This window comes from Panthera uncia (assembly GCF_023721935.1).
Source record: "Panthera uncia isolate 11264 chromosome A1 unlocalized genomic scaffold, Puncia_PCG_1.0 HiC_scaffold_16, whole genome shotgun sequence".
NCBI classification, from domain to species: Eukaryota; Metazoa; Chordata; class Mammalia; order Carnivora; family Felidae; genus Panthera; species Panthera uncia.
In genome coordinates this window covers 9,384,375-9,403,468 of record NW_026057576.1, presented here as the reverse complement: position 1 = coordinate 9,403,468, position 19,094 = coordinate 9,384,375, and the positions used below count along the sequence as shown (strand labels likewise).

At 39.2% G+C, this 19,094-nt stretch overlaps 1 protein-coding gene and 1 long non-coding RNA gene across 7 annotated transcripts in view; one reads left to right on the top strand and one right to left on the bottom strand.

Moving 5' to 3' along the window:
- Positions 1 to 17,553, bottom strand: part of USPL1 (ubiquitin specific peptidase like 1) — a 38,138-nt gene extending 20,585 nt beyond the window's left edge. For 3 of the 6 annotated variants that reach the window (XR_007461206.1, XM_049647403.1, XM_049647408.1), the window contains exons 1-5: positions 17,380 to 17,553; positions 13,953 to 14,118; positions 13,302 to 13,430; positions 5,802 to 6,447; positions 1,693 to 1,806 (exon numbers count right to left, since the gene is read on the bottom strand). Coding sequence is in view for 5 of the 6 variants with exons in the window: in XM_049647403.1 (XP_049503360.1) it covers positions 1,693 to 1,806; positions 5,802 to 6,447; positions 13,302 to 13,430; positions 13,953 to 14,048 (985 nt within the window). In the remaining variant the exon portion in view is untranslated. Of the gene's footprint in view, positions 1 to 1,692; positions 1,807 to 5,801; positions 6,448 to 13,301; positions 13,431 to 13,952; positions 17,316 to 17,379 lie in introns of those variants that run through there. The other 3 variants (XM_049647404.1, XM_049647406.1, XM_049647405.1) reach the window with 3 other exon arrangements.
- A 339-nt stretch (positions 17,554 to 17,892) lies between these two features.
- Positions 17,893 to 19,094, top strand: part of LOC125934104 (uncharacterized) — a 105,632-nt gene continuing 104,430 nt past the window's right edge. The window contains exon 1 of the long non-coding RNA XR_007461219.1: positions 17,893 to 18,255. This is a non-coding gene — a long non-coding RNA (uncharacterized LOC125934104). The remainder of the gene's footprint in view (positions 18,256 to 19,094) is intronic.

Sequence of the window (19,094 nt, the reverse complement as noted above, 5' to 3'; positions counted from 1 at the left end):
TCTGTCTCTCTCTTTCTCAAAAAAAAAAAAACGTTAAAAAAAAAAAATTTTTTTTTAAATAAAATAAAAATAAAAAAAAAAACCCACAACATTTAAAAATCCCTTCTCTGTTACATAGAAAACCAGGCCCAAGGCAGCAGTGGAGCAAGACACAACCTTGCTCCAAATATAATGATCAGGACTAAGAAGGGTGGCGATTCAGACTTGGGGAGAAACCACTCTCGAATTCAACTGGGAACTGGAGCAGGAACCCTGAATAAAACATCTCCGGTCACTCCAGGAGGGAGGCGATGCCTGCAAAATGCACCACGGGAGCCCCTCAGTCTGCACTCTGGTAATCTTATGGAAAAGGCTCCTCTGCGATGAGTATCCACCCAACAGATCAGGGGTTGGGGGTAAGAACAGGGACTGAAGGAACCTCAAGAAAACTTTTAGGCTGACAGCACTGTTCTCTACCTTGATTGTGGTAATGGTTCCACACACCGTATACGTTTAAAAAGAGTTTTACTACATCTAAATTATACTTTGCTAAAAAGGAAAAAAGAATTTTCATCGCATCTGAGATCCTACCTGATAGTAAATTACAAAAGCCCTTTAGACCTAAAGGAGATAATGCCAAAGATTTGGCAAACTGAATTTCAGTTTATTACTTTAGGGACAGAGGAAACACAAACGTAGGAGCTCACGGAAAACAAAATAATAAAAGTAGGGGACAGAAATGTGAGACCAAAGATACTACCATTTACATGGTTTTTACCATGTAAAAACCAAGGTTTTTTACAAAAAGACCTTGCTTCCAGATGCAGTATCTGAGTCTGATGAAATAGATTTTTCTCACTGAGAGAAAAATTTGAAGGCATTGATATTTTATATAATTTAATATGGCTAATATACTAATAGAGGTATCCTGTATTTTTTACCACAACACAATATTAGCAGAAGAGTCAATACAAGGATAAAGAGAAATAAAACAAAAAGACAATACCCTTTAAAAAAAAATCACTACTGGCTCTTCTTTGCAATACCCAAAAAATTGAGAAACCCCGGGACTCTAGCACCCCTAACTCCACGTTGCTCCAAGGCCAGATCATAGAGAACAAAGCAGGTCTCGTTCCTGTGCCCTTCTTAAAAGAAAGCTTTCCCAAAAGCTCATCAGGATATTTCTCCTCCTATTCTCTTGGTGAAAATTGGGTACGGCAATTCTTAAACCAATCCCCGGCAAGGGAAGTCCAATTACCATGGCTGGGTTTAGATCAGAGATTCTCAACCCTGTCCATCCTTAAGAATCACACGGGGCTTCTAAGCCGCATCCCTGGGATTCTTATTTAATGGACATCAAGTACTTTTCAATGCCCTAGGTACTTTCTAATGCATCGTCAAGGTTGAAGACACTGAATCAGTCTACTGGAGGAAAGTATTAGAAAAGCAACCAATGGTGTCCACCCCCTGAGTATCCACCTGATTCTGAGAACTGCATCCACTTTCAAGGGTAGAACACAAGCCTGCACATTCATACGGGACACCTCTACCCAACAAATGATTTAACCAGCGGGAGGCTCCTAAACGAAACTACACAGATTTTTTCTCCCGAGAATCTAATCACCCAAAGTAATAAAATAGTGTATTTCCTTATGACGTAAGGATTTCTTTATGGTAGATGAGTAATACAGTTAAATTACACAAATTACTTACCTAATGTGCATCTAAGCTGAGGCTGAAGCCTAATGAAAATTTCATCTCTGACTTCATTCAGACAGGTCTCTATCTTTGCAAATACTTCTGAAGGAAGCTTTTTGCAATCTCCATCTAAAAATGAAATACAGATTATCAACTTCTCATCAATCTGTATCTTCCACAGAAAATTAAGACATTACCAAGAATGAAAGTTCATCAGAGTCAATACACTTTGTAGAGACGAAATGGAAAACACAAAATTTCCTTGATTCTTATTCCTCTATGTTGTACCATTTACTGCCTTAATATTTCCTCAGCCCAGCATCATTACTGGCAATTCCATGAGCTAACATCTTTGTGCTTGAGTAAATCTCAGTGAAAAGCTTTCCTCATCCAAATAACCACAGGCCTAGCAAAAGAGCTAAGCTTTCAGATAGTCTGCCTACCTCTGAAACAGCTGAAGCTACGTCTTGTCTTGTGATTATTACTTATGTTAGAGACATCTAGTCATTTATTTTTTTGTAGAACTTTTATCAAACTTAGCCAGATCACAGGAGCAGATAAAAGTATAATTATTTCCCAAACTAACATTTGGTATACATAGCTCCCTCCTTCTATTGTCTCTGGGGGGTGGCGGACGGTGAAGGAGTCTTCAATGACAGCATAATGTTTACACAGTTCTGCTTACTTAATGTTTACACATCCTGCTTACTTCACACGAATTTGCATCATTAAAAATTTTGTAGGCTAGTTATTACACTCCAACTGAACCACAGTTTTATTAACAATTTCCCTAGTGCCGGACGTTTAAGTTGCTTCTTTTCTCACTATTACAAATACTATCATGATAAACGACTTTGGGGCACATACCTGTCCACGTTTTTATTCATTTCTTTAGGGTTAAAGTCCTCCTAATGGAACTATTATGACAGAAAACTAAGATTAATAAGAAAACTATTTTGAATCAAAGCCACCATATGCACCTGACTAGTTATTCTCAAGCTACAAAAGATTTCACCGAAACCTCTTACAAATAATTCATATAGCCTGATCACACTCTGTTGGTATGTTTTACTACGAAAATACCTGGATTTCCCTATAATATGAAGTAAGCATAAACTGGAACTTTTATTTGACCATTCCAAAAAGAGAAGAGAAAACTTACAATTCAAAGTAAGTCAACTTAAACGTAATTACAACCATATTATGCAAGCTACAACTACTCTGTTAAAAAATTAATGATTGAACATATAAAATGGGTGAAGTAAACAGAATTAAGAGTATACTTATTGTGATGAGCACTGAGTAATACACGGAACTGCTGAATCATTATATTGTACACCTGAAACTAACATAACACTGGATGTTAATTACAGCGGAATAAAACAAAACACAAAAAATAAAGTGGCTATGCTTTATAAAAAAAATAAATATAATTAAAATGAATGCAAGTCCATTTTGAACGAGAAATATGCTCTTCTGCAATAATCAACTGAACTGTCAGCTAACTCCGTACTGGGGTTCCTATAATCATAGAAATACAAAGAAAAAACAAAAGCAAAAATGCTCGTGAAAAACTGGATTTTAAAAATTACAAAAAATTCAATCTCAAGGAAACTCAAATTGAAACAAAATATCTGACAAAATGATAACTTTTAAAATGTTTATACCCAAAGGTGATCTGAGTGCTCGGGGATGTTTTCTTCTACATATAATGGAATCATATGTTGATATAACCCTTCTGTAAAGCCTTTCAGAAAGATTCTTTATATTCACATTTTAATATCCCTTCTAGGATAAAATCAGCAGTGGATTCAAAGGATATATGGATATTTGTCATGAAGCTTATTCATAACTGAAAAAATAAGAAGCAGCCTGAATGGTCAACAATATATATGGAAGTACAATATATATATTTTACATATGCAGGACGTATATACAAAAGACTGCAACACCAAAGTCACGCTGAATAAACGTAAGGATTCTTGCCCCGACCAGAGAGAAAGACCTCAAAAAGCCACAATAATTAAAATAGTGTGGCATCGGTGCAGGGACGGAAACATGGTCAACAATGGGGGATCTATGTATAAGACTGATGTAACAGATTGCATTAACCAAAAACAAGATGAAAAAGGTGAGGATTCTTGGGAAAACAATGTGTAAGATTTATATAAAAGACTGCATTGCATGATCAAAACCAAGCTGAATAAAGAGGAGGATTCTCATACTTCCAGGCAGCAAGACCTTATAAACCCCAATAATTAAAAGAGTGTGGTGCTGACACAAGGACAAAGTAACCAAGAAAACAAAACTGAAAAATAAATGGATGGCTATATGACAGAGGTGGCCTGGCAGGTAAATTGAAGAAAAAAGCGGAGCTGGACAATGGGGGGAAAAGGGGATCTTTATCACGCACAAAAGGTAACTTTAGCTGAATTAAAAATTCCATGTTGGGGTGCCTGGATGGCTCACTTGGTTGAGCATCCCACTTTTGGTTTCGGCTCAGGTAATGATCCCACAGACTGTGGGTTTGTTTGAGTCCCACGTCGGGCTCTGCGCTGCTGGTGTAGAGCCTTCTTAGGATTCTCCTTCCCTCTCTCTCTGCCCCTCCCCACTTGCACGCACTCTCTCCAAATAAACAAATAAAACTTTAAAATAATTCAATGTCAACCACAAATCTGACTTTTCAGTGAAAATATAGGTGAATAACTTTCTGATCTTGGGAAAAGGAATGACTCCTTTTAAATGTTGTATTACTAGCTACAAAAGGGAAGATTAACAATTTCTGTACAAAAGATATCTTTAGAAAAGTGAAAACACAAGATACAAATTGAGAGATTTAGCAACACATACCTGATACAAAGATAACAACAAAGACCTATAGAAATCAAACAAATAAGAACATGACCACTGAACAAATAGCGGTAAGACACACGCATTTCACAAGAGGGAACATATGATCAATGCTACACATGAACAGCTGTCCAACCTCTTTAAAATTTGGGAAAGGCAGAGAGGTTGGTGGAGGATGGGCTAAACAGGTGAGGGAACTAAGGAGTGATGAGCACGGGGTGATGAACAGAACTGCTGAATCACTCTACGGTACTTCTGAAACTAACATAACACTGTGTTAACTGGAATGAAAATAAAATTTGGGAAAGGCAAATCAAGACGACAACCCATTTTACATCAAACAGCAAAATTCTCCAAATGTGAAGATAACCAAGGGAGAATATATGGATCGGGAAGACAAGAAGGAAGATCTCTTGCACATTGTTAATGGGAGTGCTGGTACGTGCACTTTGGAAAACAATCTGCCATTGTCTTGTCAATCTGAACTCAGATTTGATTCCATTCCTACGGTATACTCAAGAGAAACTCTCTAGATGAGCCCAGGTATTTACAATGGCAAAAAACAACTCAATGACAGTTGAATGAATAAATATACTGATATATTTACAAAATGTAAATTTATAGCAACAAAAAATAACAAACTACCAATACACGCCAACTTCGTAGATAAATCTTTATAAAAAGAAAATCAAGGCTCCAGAAGACATACCGTACAACATCGTTTGTATAAAGTTCAAAACAAACTAAAGTAGGCAATATACTGTTTAGCAATACATACATAAAAGAAAAAAACGGAATGATAACACATATTTGGGAATAATGATTTCCCCTAGGGGAGATGGAGGGTGGGACGGGGAGGAACACATAGGAGGTTAAATAATCGAGAATATACTAATTCTTCTTGAGTTGGGAGGTGGCTTCACGGGTATCCTATTTTACAAGAAAAAAACTATATATGCCCTTAATTGAGAATAGAGATTTTGGGGGAGTTGTGGGATAATGAGTGATGTGTATCTGTATCTTTTCCACACATATGAGACAAAACTGAAGATCAACCTCTGTGGCTCAACCGGTTGAGCTTCCAACTTCAGGTCGGGCCATGATCTAGTGATTCGGGAGTTCAAGTCCTGCACCAGGTTCTCTGCCATCAGCGCACAGCCCACTTCCGATTCTCTGTCTCCCTCTCTCTCTGCCCCTCCCCCACTCGCTCTCCCTCTCAAAAAATAAAAACATGTGAAAATAAATAAAGAGAGAAATAAAATATTATTACCAACCTTTAACTCCTTCCAATCGACTGGTGTGCAGAAGCTTGCTTGCTTGATCATACTTCGTAAACAACCGCCAGAACACAGATCCCTCATTAGAACACAGGTCAGTCGCAGCGTTCTTTAACCCCTCCAAGTGCACCAGTGCTGACAGAATACAGTCTAACCAACAGAGAGCATTAGCATTTTTCCATTGGACGTAGGAAGACTGGCAAAGTGACGTACATTTGCTCTCCAACGGCATTTCCAGTTCAGATGTGCATCCTTCATCGCGAGGGGAAATCCCTCCAGTTCCAGAAACATCAACTGTAGTAGGAGCTTCTTCAGCAGCCATGTCAATAACATCAGCCTCCAAACTCTCATTCTGTTCCAAGGAACCAACTGTCCTGTCTGGGTGCTGTGGTCCACTGTGTGGTGAATCAGGTAAGCTTGATGAGGTCTCACCATACGCTTCTCCATCGCGTTTGCTGTTCAAACCTTGCTCACCGTCAGTAACAGTGTGATTTTTAGTCTTTTTGGCATTTGCTAAAAGAGGTGAATCTTTATAGCCGGTTTCCAAGAACTTTCTTTTTTGGGACTTATTTGGAGTGTGATAATCTTCCAAATCAGGGGAAATTAAGTTATTAAGTAATTTAGAGCCCAAAGGGTAGATGCACTAGAAAGAAAAAATAAAATGATAAAAACTACAAAAAAAGTAAAATAAGCTCAAGTTTTATATTACAGTTTCTATGTCATGAAATGTATGTATAAAATTTCAGCATTAATATAATTTTATCAATCTAAATTTAAAGGACCTAGGAATTTAACCAAAATTTTGGCCCCCAAAAGAGTTAATCTTCCCTAGTTAAATTGAACAATCAAGGGTTTAATCTGATCCACACTAGAGTAAGCTAACAAGGAAAACATACATTTTTCTGCTTTAATAAAAAATCTAATGCTGAGTGAATTAACAATTTCAACAATTTAAAGAAACATTCTATGATGAGTGTTACTCCTTTTGGGGCAGGTACACTGCATAACATTACAAACTGGAAAAGTGTTTTCAAATAAAAAAAGCTGCATAATTTCTGTGTCTCTTAATTTTAAAAATGAATCTTAGGGGCGCCTGGGTGGCTCAGTCAGTTGAGCGTCTCTAGATTTCGGCTCAGGTCATGATCTTGTGGTTCATGGGATAAAGCCCTGCATGGGGCTCTCTGCTGACAGCACAGAGCCTGCTTGGGATTCTCCCTCTGCCCCTCCTCCACTTGCACTCTCTCAAAATAATAAATAAATGTTAAAAAAAATAAAACAGTATTAATCTGAAAGCACATCAGCATTATCAATTTTACATCCTTACTGGATCTAAGAGTCAATCTGGGTGAATTTTAACAACTTCATCAAATCTCACTATGTATTAACACAATTTCAGCCAAATATCAAAAGTGTAAACAAATCACTTAGTTTGAAAACTAGCAAAATATTTTAAAAAACAAATTCAAGAAATCTACATACTATGTGTCATTTAAAATGCCTTCTTCTACACAAGCATGCTAACTGCTACCCTGGTGGCCTCTAATGAGCTAAGGAACTACCCCACCTGGTATTCACGCCCTGATAGGGTCAGTCCCCCCAACATAACGCTCCGGGTTTAGCCATATGACCAGCTTAGATGGGATGTTACCAAGCATGATGCACGTGGAAGCCTGGTAAGTATAGGCTCATGGGCTAGTCCTTTTGGAACCCTCCTTTTGGAACACTCTCTCTTAAAGAAGTCCCATCCATCATACTGTGAGGAGCCCAAGTAGCCCCATGGAGAAACCCTTATGGAAAAGAACTGAGATTTTGGCTGACTGCCTATGCGGAGTTCCCTGTTGGCAAACAGTACTGACATCAGCCATGTGGACATTTTAGGTGTCCCAGCCAACAGCAGGTAAAGTGTTAAGAACTACCTGGGGAGCCCACAGAATCATGAGGAATAAGTAAAGCCATTAAGTATTTTTTTTTTTAATTTTTTTTTTCAACGTTTATTTATTTTTGGGACAGAGAGAGACAGAGCATGAACAGGGGAGGGACAGAGAGAGAGGGAGACACAGAATCGGAAACAGGCTCCAGGCTCTGAGCCATCAGCCCAGAGCCTGACGCGGGGCTCGAACTCACGGACCGTGAGATCGTGACCTGGCTGAAGTCGGACGCTTAACCGACTGCGCCACCCAGGCGCCCCGCCATTAAGTATTTTTAGTCACTAGGTTTTGAGCAACAGACACTGAAATGCATTAAACGCTTTCATTTAAAGTACAGCTGCTTCTATACAAGTGAACGCCATTAACACTGTACTAAAGAAATTCTTTAGTTCAATAGGATAAGTTCTGGATTCTTCTGTTACCAACTAGTAATGCACTCACCATCAGCTAACAACTTGTCTCTCAACTTTATGCCCTGAGATTATTTCCTAAATCCTACCATATGTCAGAAAACAGAGAACACTTTAAAAGCGATAGCAACTATATATTCATAGGTATAGACAGGTATATATATATATATATATATATATATACACACACAGAAAAAATGAAAGCAGGACCTCAAAGAGATACTTGCACACCCTTATGCATTGCAGCACTATTCACAATAGCTTAGAGGTGGAATCTACCCAAATTTCCATGAATGAACAAATGGATAAAGAAAATGTGGTATAGTCGGGGGGGTGCCTGGGTGTCTCAGTTGGCTAAGAAAATGTGGTATATACATACAGTGGAATATTAGTCAGCCCTAAAAAAGTAAAGGAATCTGTCACAAGCTACAACATGGATAAACACTGAGGACTAAGAGTCAGTCACAAAGACAAATATAGTATGATTCCACTTACATGAGGTACCTAAAGTAGTCAAATCCATACAGACTAAAAGTAGAATAGTGACTGTCAAGGGGTGGGGGGAGGGAAAGGGCGAACTGTCATTCAGTGGGTACAGAATTTGAGTTTTTCAAGACGATAAAGTTCCAGAGATCTGTTGCACAATAACGGGAATATAAGTAACACTCCCAAACTGTACACTTAAAAATGATTAAGATGGTAAAATTCATAGGTTTTTTTTTTTTTACATTAAATGAAAAAAAAAATTACAACAAATTTAAAACCAAAAAATCTTAATCGGTCTCAGAGTTAAAATAATGTTGTGCACATCCTACCAGCACCCCTTCTTAATTAAAAGCAATAAACCATAGGGCACCTGGGTGGCTCAGTTAAGCGTCCAACTCTTGATATCAGCTCAGGTCAAGATCTAACCATCGTGAGACTGAGCCCTGCGTCTGGCTCTGCACTGAGCGTGGAGCCTGCTTGGGATTCTCTCTCTCCCTCTCCTTCTGCCCCTTACCTGCTCCTGCTCTCTCTCAAAATAAATAAACTTAAAAACAAAAACAAAAACAAAAAAAAAACCATTAAGGGCCCTGGGGCTGCAAAATTTAGTGGCCTAGACGGTTTCCCCCCTACATTATTTGAAAATACTTTAACTGACTTTTCAATCTATAATTTGTGGTCCAATCATAGGGCAAATTTAAAACATAATTTGTCCTTGTCCTGATTTTTCCCTCTTATGAATTAATGCTTTTGGATGTTTATCTCTTTTATACGTCAACTTTAGGTCTTAATATGCCACAGAAGTTTTTGGCTTGTCTTCAAAAAAAGGGAAAAGTCATAAAACAATACACAGAGTGCTAGTTTCTCCATGTAGCCCAACCATGTAAAAGCATTCAAAATCTAATGCTGCCTCTTTCACTGATTTTGTTGAGTAGCTTAAACAGATTCCCGTTTTTAATCCTGCAAAACAGAAAAAGGAAAACATTGCACACTGCCTTACATTTGGAAAATTATCTTAAGGTATGGCCAGAAACAAGTTATAAAAATAATTTACAAAAAAAGTAATAATAATTTACATTCATTTTACAAATGAAAAAAAAACCAGGAAAATGAGTTTTTTGATGGCTTAACACTAAAGACTTAAGAGCCTTATAAAGTTCATGTTTAAAAAAATAAACTAAATAAGTGTTCCAATAAAAGACTAAATAATGGAATACTCAAAAAAAAAAAAAAGAGAAAGAGAGAAAAGATAAGTTAAAACTCCCTACAATTTGAAAAAACTTGAGTTTCAATTTATTAATTTGGAAGCAGAGTTTGAACATTAGTGCTTTTTTCAAACCAAGAAACTTCTGATCAAAGAGGGGTTTCCCATGTGGTTTACAATTTGGCAACTGAAAGCAGAATGTTCAGTGGACTCCAAATTTTATAATAAAACCCTACAGAAATTAACAAATTGATTCAAAGGTCTTCTAGACCAGGGATCAGCAAACTTTACCTGTCAAAGGCCAGATAAATATGTTAGGCTTTGCAAGCCAGTCAATGTCTGTCATTAACTACTCAAGTCTGCCATTATAATATAAAAGCAGCCACAGACAATACAAAAATGATAGGGTATAGCTAAGTTCCAATAAAATTTATTTATGGACACGGAAACCTGAAATTCACAGAATTTTCATGTATTACAAAAGAGTATTCTTTTCATGTTTTCCTAATCCTTTAAAAATCCATTCTTAGCCTGTGGGTGTCATACAAAGTGTTTGCTGACTCCTGGTGTAAACCAATCTACCTCATAAAACATACCGGGCTCTTACTGATTAGAACATTTTCTAAAATTTAGATAATAATTAAAGTTCTCTTTTTATATTTGCAAAGTTTATACTTAATATTCTTGGTTATATGTTTTCTTCCTCATCACTCAAAAAGAATGCTTCAAAACTAAAAATGCAAATACCTCTAACTTTACGAGCCAAAACCTAATGTCCTGAGGACACGGACTTCTCCATTATGGTAGTCTGTGGTTAAAGAACTCTACTGAAATATTATACGTTGTTTGGAAGAGCGGGGAAAAGTAGTTTTTTTCTAGGAAGATTTATTTTCTCTCTTCAATATTCACCATTCTACAACTCTGTTCTGAGCCAGCTGATGAGTAAACTCTCTGCATAGTCTGCTGTTAGGATAAGCCGTCCAACCTAAAATCAAGCCCTCTAATGGTGCGACAGAGCCCATGTCTGCTCAAAGGAGAGCAGCTCTCCAGCAATTCCAGGACACTTTCTATTTTCCCCTCACTACTGGATACAGTCAGCATACAAACATGCCGTTGTTTTTCCCAACTTAAAAACTTCCTCTTCCAGGTACTACCTCACATCTATATTTCTCAGTTCTTCCTCTCCCTATTTTCTATCACTCACTGCAATCAAGCTTTTATCATTAATACTTAACCCAAACTATTCTCATTAAGGTCCTCAATGACCTACAACACTAGCCAATGGTGAGTATTTATCCTCATTGAGTTCTTACTGGCATTGAAGGTAAATAATTTCTTCTTAAATATTTTTTCACTTGACTTCCAGGACAAAATTATCTCCTTTCTGGGTTTACTCCTACCTCACTGTCTATTTCTCTCACCCTTTCCCTGGTTCCACTTCATCTCCCCACACTCTTAATGCTGGAGTATAACAGGGCTCAGTCCTTGAATCTCTACCCATACTTCTAGGTAAACTCATCCACTGTCATGGTTCAATTATATACATGCTGATGACTCCCAAATTTATCGAACTTCACTCTCCACCTAATAGCAGACACACAGATCCAACCATTTATTCCATATACCCTCAATATCAGATATCTGTCTCGAGTTTGACTTGGTGCTGGCCTGATCTTCCCCTAAAATCTTCGTCTTCCCAAAGTCTTTCTCATCTCAGTGACTGGCAACTCCATTCTTCCAATTATTCAAGTCAAAAATCTGGGAATCATCCCTGATTCCTCTCTCTCCTACTATGTATCTATCCCAATCTTTCAGCCAACACTTTTTGGATCTACTTTCAAAATATGTAGATAATCCACTCATGTCTCATCACCTTAGCCACTACTTGGCTCCCCACGGAATACTCCAATTGCCTTCCAACTAGTTAGTCTCCCTGCTTCAAGTCTTGGCCATTACAGATACTTTCAACAAAGGAGCCACAATGATCCTTTTAACATGTAAATCAGATTATGTCACTCCCTGCTATGGTTCTTCATTTCAGTCACCGTAAAAGCCTGGTAAGAAAGACCCTGCTGGGTCCAACCTCTTCCCCATTATTTTTCTGACCCATCTTCTAGGACTCTGCCTCACTCCCTCAGATCCAGCTCCGCTAGTTTCCTTGCAGTAGAACACGCGCAGGCACCCCCCATCCACCGCCCCTCACAGGGCCTTCGATCTGCTACTCTCCCTGCCTGGAAAGCTTGTTCATCCCACATCCACATGGCTTGTTTGTCTTCATCTTTCAGGTCTTTGCTCAAATGTCTCTCAATGAAGAGTTCCCTTCGCCACTCTGTTTAAAATTGCAAACTACACATTCCCGAACATTCCATTCCCTGGGCTTTATTTTTCCCCACAGCACTTTTCATCACCTCACACACAAAAAATATAACTTACTTATTGATTTTCTTTCCTACTCTAGAACGTGACCTTCTTGAGGTAAGAAATTTTTGCTTTTTCACTGTATCCCAGCCTTTGGAACAATGCCAATATGGTGACACTCGAAAAAAAATTTACTGAATAAATGCAAAAAGAAATTTATTTCTATTTGTGAGAATGCCTGGGATTTTCTTCAAGTTATACCCAGCAAAAGTATCTATCACCAACAGTGTGATTTAGTTTAGTATTTTGCAAATTTGGCTGATCATCAGCCTCACCCTAAAAATTACAAAACTATAAAATTCTGGGTCAACTCTACCGAATGAGCATCTGGGTGTGAGATCCAGAAATTTTTAAAAAGTACTCCAAGTGACTCTGAAGAACTGTTACTTTACCTGGAATAAAACATATCTGAAATTAAAAGACTATATTCCAATTACAGTTCTGCTACTTTAGGAAGATCTTATGTTCCCAAACCCTCTGTATCTGATTTCTTAATCATAAAATGGAACTATCTACCTTGCAAAACTTTGAGAACTAAATACGTAGAGAACAATTTCATCAACTGTCAAGTACAATAAAATGTGGAGTATTATGGAGTTTAATGAGCTCCTATATAAAAGCTGTACCACTGGAAACGAAGTCTATAATTAATTCTAAAAGATATTTAGATCCTTAAGGACTTTCAATTAATAACTTTTCCAGTAAGTTCCAAAGTTTATAAACCAAAGAGGTGAAAGACTATTATATACCAACAACTAACAAGGACCCCCACAAGGTTAATGGGAAAAAAAAAAAAAAAATCTTGAAATGTAGATTCTCTTCTCATTAAGTCTAATGATAATAAAAACAAATACCTTCATGCAATACCCCAGGGAAATAACTTAAGTGGAAAAATAACACAAAATATTTAAAACTGTACACCGGACAGATCTAGAAACTCTGATTATCTATTAAAAATGTACACTCTGAAAGATACAAAACGAGTACAAATATAAATACGGAAGAAAAAAGCAAAAAGCTAAAACCTTGATACTATCTAAGATTAATACTTTACCTGCAGATCCTCACACAAAAAGACAGATTCTTGAAAACTAATTCGGTAAGTCTTTAAGGCTTTTAACTTTCCCTTCTCTCTACAAGCAGGACAATACCCATCTGACGGGACTTTAGCTGAATCATAATTCTAAAAAAGAAATAAAGTAAATTAAAATATAGACATTCCTAAATTATATCAAATTACAAAAAGTCAAACGAAAAAGGAACCAGAAAAAATTACAATTTTCACCTGGAAGTGTTCTGGCTAGATATTTTAAACACGGCAAATAAAAGAAAAGCACATAGGCTTAAAATACAGCTACTATTCCAAAAAGAAATGTATTACAGTTTTAAATATTAAATTTTAAGTGCTAAAAATAGCATCAGTTTTATGTGCTAGAAAAAAGTAATGTCAACTGCCAGGGAAAATATATGTTCCATATTTTCAGAGAATAATAAACCACAAGGTCTATGTTCTATTTCTACTTTCACATACCAATAAAACACAGAGAGGTAAACACATTAAAATAATCTTTCGCCATTGCTTAAGATTTCCGTGGAAGATACAATTTTTTAGAAGTTAATTGGAAAATTAAAACCAAATTTAAATCTCTAAAAAAAGGAGGAAAAAACCCAACTTTGCACTGAGGCAAAAAATAAGTTCACTAACTTTTCCCAAATACCCCACCATGTGGAGTGAAGATATCCCTATATCAGCCCCTGGTCCAATCACTGGCAAACCATTTCCAATCTTCGGGGAATCCATCACTCCGAGTCATTGGCTAATTTATGTCACTTGAAACATGTCAATATCACTAAGGATTTTTCAATGAACCCTGGAAAAAAAAAAGTCAATAGACAATTAAATAAAAAATTCTATTTACCTTGAAAAAGAGCTATGCTATAAGATGTATATATATTAAATATACTTTGAAACCATATGTCTTAAGATAAACATATTCTAAAATTGTAATCTTGACGTGAAATCAAATAACCTATACATAGAAACCTGGCAAATTTGTTGGAAGAGGGCAGACTGGAAACAGAACCAAGTTTCAGACTTACTTGTAAGCAAATTTATTAAAACTTACAAAAGAAGGTAACTATTCTTTAAAGCAAATTATACTGACCAGAGTTTGAAAACTCAAGTTCTTAGAGTCTATGCATAATCTGAAACAAGTATGTCAGCGTTATATTAGAAGGTACTTTAAAGACTCAGGATCTTTTGTGCCATTGCTTGACAGACACAAAAGAACCCCATAAATTCCTATTGCTTTCAACCACCAAGAACAGGTCACCAAGAGGATAATGCTATTTTTTTTAAGTTTCCACCAATATACTATTTTATAATAAATGAACTGTACCCGACAAAAATGTAAACACTGTAATAGTACAAATTAGGTATTTAACAAGCTTGGTTTGAGTGTTAATTTCATGGAGTAGAATCACATTCAGTAAAGTTGAAATTATGAGACTGGAGCTCAGTAAAAGGAAAAAATAATTGTTAAGAGTAGTTTAGATATGTGTTTAAAATATAGGGAAACCAGATACAAAAGACCTATAGCAGAGAACAGCAGGGATGTTGTAAAATAATTTCAAGCAAAAGTCTTTCCCAAATCTAAGAATTCATCATTCTATGACAACCATTTCCTGGGAAACTGTGGCTCGCAGATTCACTTTAAAAACCAGTGACACTATTCTGTTCCAGATATATAAACTTTACATGTCTTTCAAGCCGAGGAATAATGTCAAAAATAAAAATGTTTAAGAAGAAAAGTGTAAGTGAATCTCAATTCCCTCTTCCTAAAGAAATATATTGATATGGCAGGACTTCTCAACTACAGCACTATAAACATTTTGGACCAAATAATTCTTCGTTGTGAAGGCTATCCTTTCCCCGTATGATGTTCGGCGGCATCGGTCACTCCTACCTACTAGATGCCACTGTTACTCACTCCTCAGTTGTGACAAAGTCTCCCTCCAGACACTGCCAAAAGACCCCTGGGAGGCAAAACTGCCCCACTGAGAACCACTGCCAAAATGATCAAAGTAAGGGGCACATGGGTAGCTCTGCCAGTTAAGCATCCGATTCCTGATTTCGACTCACTGCATGATCTCACGGTTCATGAGTTCGAGCCCCAAGTCTAGCTCTGCGCTTCACAGCGCGGAGCCTGCCTGGGACTCTCTGTCTCTCTGACTCCCTCTCTCTCTCTGCCCCTCCCCTGCTTGCATTCTCTCTCTCTGTGTCAAAGTAAATAAATAAACTTCTAAAAAAAAAAAAGATAAAAGTTTGGTGCTTTTACTTTATAAGCTCCTCACAGAAAACACAAATTTATCATTTTTGCTCTGTTCTATTTGTAATGTACTTACAAAAGGCAACAAACTAGACAGAAGAGTCCAACTGCTTATGGTTCCAGAGTGGCCAAAAGCATGGGCTTTACAACAGCAGATCTGGGTTCAGAAATTTGTAACATTGGTTTGTTCTAAGAATTAAATACATATAAAATGCTTAGCACCTGAACACACAATACGTTTTAACTATTTGTTTGGTGCTAATTTTATACTTTACCCAATAGAAACTATGGAGCCCATCTTGTATTATTCTGCACTATTCTCAAAAGAAACTGGTAGAACCTGGTACGCTATAATCCTTGAATAAGATGTTTTTAATGAAAATTTCCATCTGCCTGTGAGATCTAGAAAAACTTTTTTGGCCTGTTTTGTTTTGTTTTTTCTCTCTCTCTCAATTATAAAAGTAAAAATAAGAAGCCTTCAAATCTGCTCTGATCCTGATCTCAGCAGCCAACATTTCAATGGGACAAGCAGAGAGGCTGGTGGTTGAAATTCTGACTATGCAAAACCTGGCAAAAGAAAACTGATTTAAAAAAAAAAAAATAGCAGAGGTGAGCTATCCAGGACTTTCAAAAACAATTTACATTGTCTTATACACAAAACCCTGGGGGTGATTCTTGCAAGTTAATTTGCCCTCAATGATGGTCTCCATTGTTCTCGCTACAAACATAACCTGCTCCTCTTTCTTGTATCTCACCTAGATTTTGGCATCTTCATCCTTCCAAATACACACACTAGAAAATTCGAGTGGTTCTCTAAACTTTCACTTCCCACTTCTTCCTGTCCAAATTCTGTGGACAATTCTTGGGAAGCATCTCAAATCCCACCTCTTTCCATCCGATCCCCACTCCGTATTGCAGCCAAAGTAACGCTAGCATAAAGCAAGTCTGAGTCTGTCACGGCTCAACTTAAAATCATTTACCCCAACCTGATTGTAGGAAAGTCCAAACAGCTCAGTATGGACCTAAGGGTAGGACTATGACCTTAAAACTCACTGTACTTGAGACCGACCAACCCGGCTTTCCAGTCTTACCTTCCTCTCCTCCACTTCAACCTCAGCACCTTCCTTCTGACTCCCTCTTTTCATTATTTCGGTGAGCCACTGATACTCCAGGAGCCCCAGTGTGAATGCCTAGCCCAGTATGAACCCAGTTACAGCACAAAGAATATGTAAAGTTGCCGCTGGGTATGACGAAAGATATGCAATTAAGCTTCTTTCACAGCCCCGTGTGCACAGTGGGGAAACCCAGAGAACCAGCGGCTCCGAGAAGAGCCTCAAACTTTACATCTGAGCTTGCCCTCCAAGACCAAGAGAGCTCAGCACATGAATTATCAAAGGTAAGACCACAGTAAACTTGGAGCCGAGGACTGGGGTCGGCTTTGGGTGCCCGACCCTCCAGAATCAGATGCACAGGACCAAGACCTGTCAGTTCCAAAACCAAACCTTGGAAACCCAAGGTGCAGGGTTCCGTTAACCCTCCCCATCTCCACGCTCTTTGGAAGAACGAAACACAAAACAACTCTGGTTTCTCTTCAGCATTTACCTCTCTGAGCCAAAACGAATCAGTAACTCTCTACCTTAATCGCCAACCCTTCCCCCCGAGCCCAGTCCCAGCCCCTTCCCTCTCCCAGCCTAGCCCACCTTTCAGCGCGCGGACCCCCCCAGCGGCAGTCCCTTTTCCCCAGCTCTGTGCCCCCTTCCCTACTTCGGGAGCTGAAGGAAACCACTTCCTCTCCTCCCTTACCTGCCGCGTGCACGCTCCTTCTTCACACCGGGTCGGTCCGAACTCCTGGTCCAGCTTGGGTCCACACCACCCCGTGCAACGTTCAACCCACGTTCCCCCCGGCCCGCTCCTCCCCCACCGGCCTCTGCGCTCGCAAAGCGGCTTCCGGTTTGAGTCCGCGGCTAAAGAATTCCCCTTCCTGCTCGGCGCGGGGCCTGAAAGTTCGTCGGCGTGGCGGGGAAGGTGAGAAGGGGAGCACTTCCGGACGGCCTCTGCAGAGGCGTGGCTGCCCGCCCGGCTGTCGCAGCCGCAGTTTCAGCCGCGGCGACGGCTAGGGGCGGGGCCGGTGGCTGCCGAGCCCGGCATCTGTGAGTGGCTGGGTTTGGGGAGGCGACGTTTCTGGAAGCTGCTGGAAAGCGCTCGAGTGGCGGAGGTGACGCCGGCGACCAGGGGGTGGGGCGTGATTAAAACTAGTGCGCGCTCGGCAGCGGAGGGATTACGCTGAGGAAAGAGAGTGGCGCGCACCTCGTTGCGCCCGGGCCGACGCGAGCCCGGGTCGGAAGTCGACGCGGCGGAGAGTGACCTGGGTGGGTGGGTGGTGGGGCGAGGGAAGGGCTCCCCAGCCTGCAGAGGCGGAGGGTGCAATGGAGCCTGTCGGCCGGCGCGTCCCTGCAGCGCTGCGGTCTCCACGACGACTGTGGGCCGCGCAAGGCCCCCGTAGTCCGCTCTCCTAAAGCCTCGGTGAGAGCCGAGCAGCCACAGAGTGTGTGTTCACAAAGGGTCACCACACACGGAGCTGCCCCTCCCTGTCTCCCTAAACCCCATCTTCGAGGCCAGGGGCTTTTCTGCCAGGATTCTGGGGTGTTTCTCCTTTCCTCCCTCCCAGATCTTCTAACGGTAAGGGGAGTAGCCAAAGCACAGGGACTTTGCTGTCCACCGCCCGTTTTTGCTAGTCAGCAGCCGATCTGTCCCTGCTGCGTTCATTTTAGCTGCCCTGCCTTGCTTGAACTTAAGAGAAAAGGATAGTTCTCCTGTAGTTGATAAGTTTAAGGCTCTGCTTTCGTAGGAAGGTCATGTGGCTTAAGGGACATCGTGACCGCGTGTGCTATTTCTGAGTTGCATTCTGAATCTTGGGGCAGCATATTCTAGAAGTCCTTTTGGTCGACTGGTTCTATAACCTAGAGTAACAGTTTGGATTTTGTGACCCTGTCGTGACAGAGTAACCACCGTTAGCATTTTGGGCTGGGGGCGGGGGGAATGTTTTTAGTGGTTTCAAACTAAATAACTATATTCTAAAATAATGCTGGTAATTTTGATAGGGCGGTATAGAGGAAACAAGTCCCTTATACCAAGAAATTCTTCAGTAGAAAGGATTTTAGTTGTCCGTACTTATGAATGCATATGGCCAAGAAATCCAGTAGGGAGTTTGTTTTTCCTCCAGACTGAAAACTAGGCTGGTTAATTTTTGCTTACCTTTCTTGTTGTCCTCGATTATTAATATGCTGGTATATTTGTTGTAAGATCTAACTAGTTTTCTCTTTTTTAAATGAATTATGAAAATAGAACATAACATTTCCTTCTTGAAATAATAGACAAACTCGGAGCGTTTTTCTTGTTCACCATTGCTATTTCCATTTTCAGGATAGAATACAGGATTTTTTTTTTTTTTTTTTTTTTTTTGTAAATAATGCTCGCCGAATTGTTAACTTCGTACGTTGAACAAAATAATTGATTCA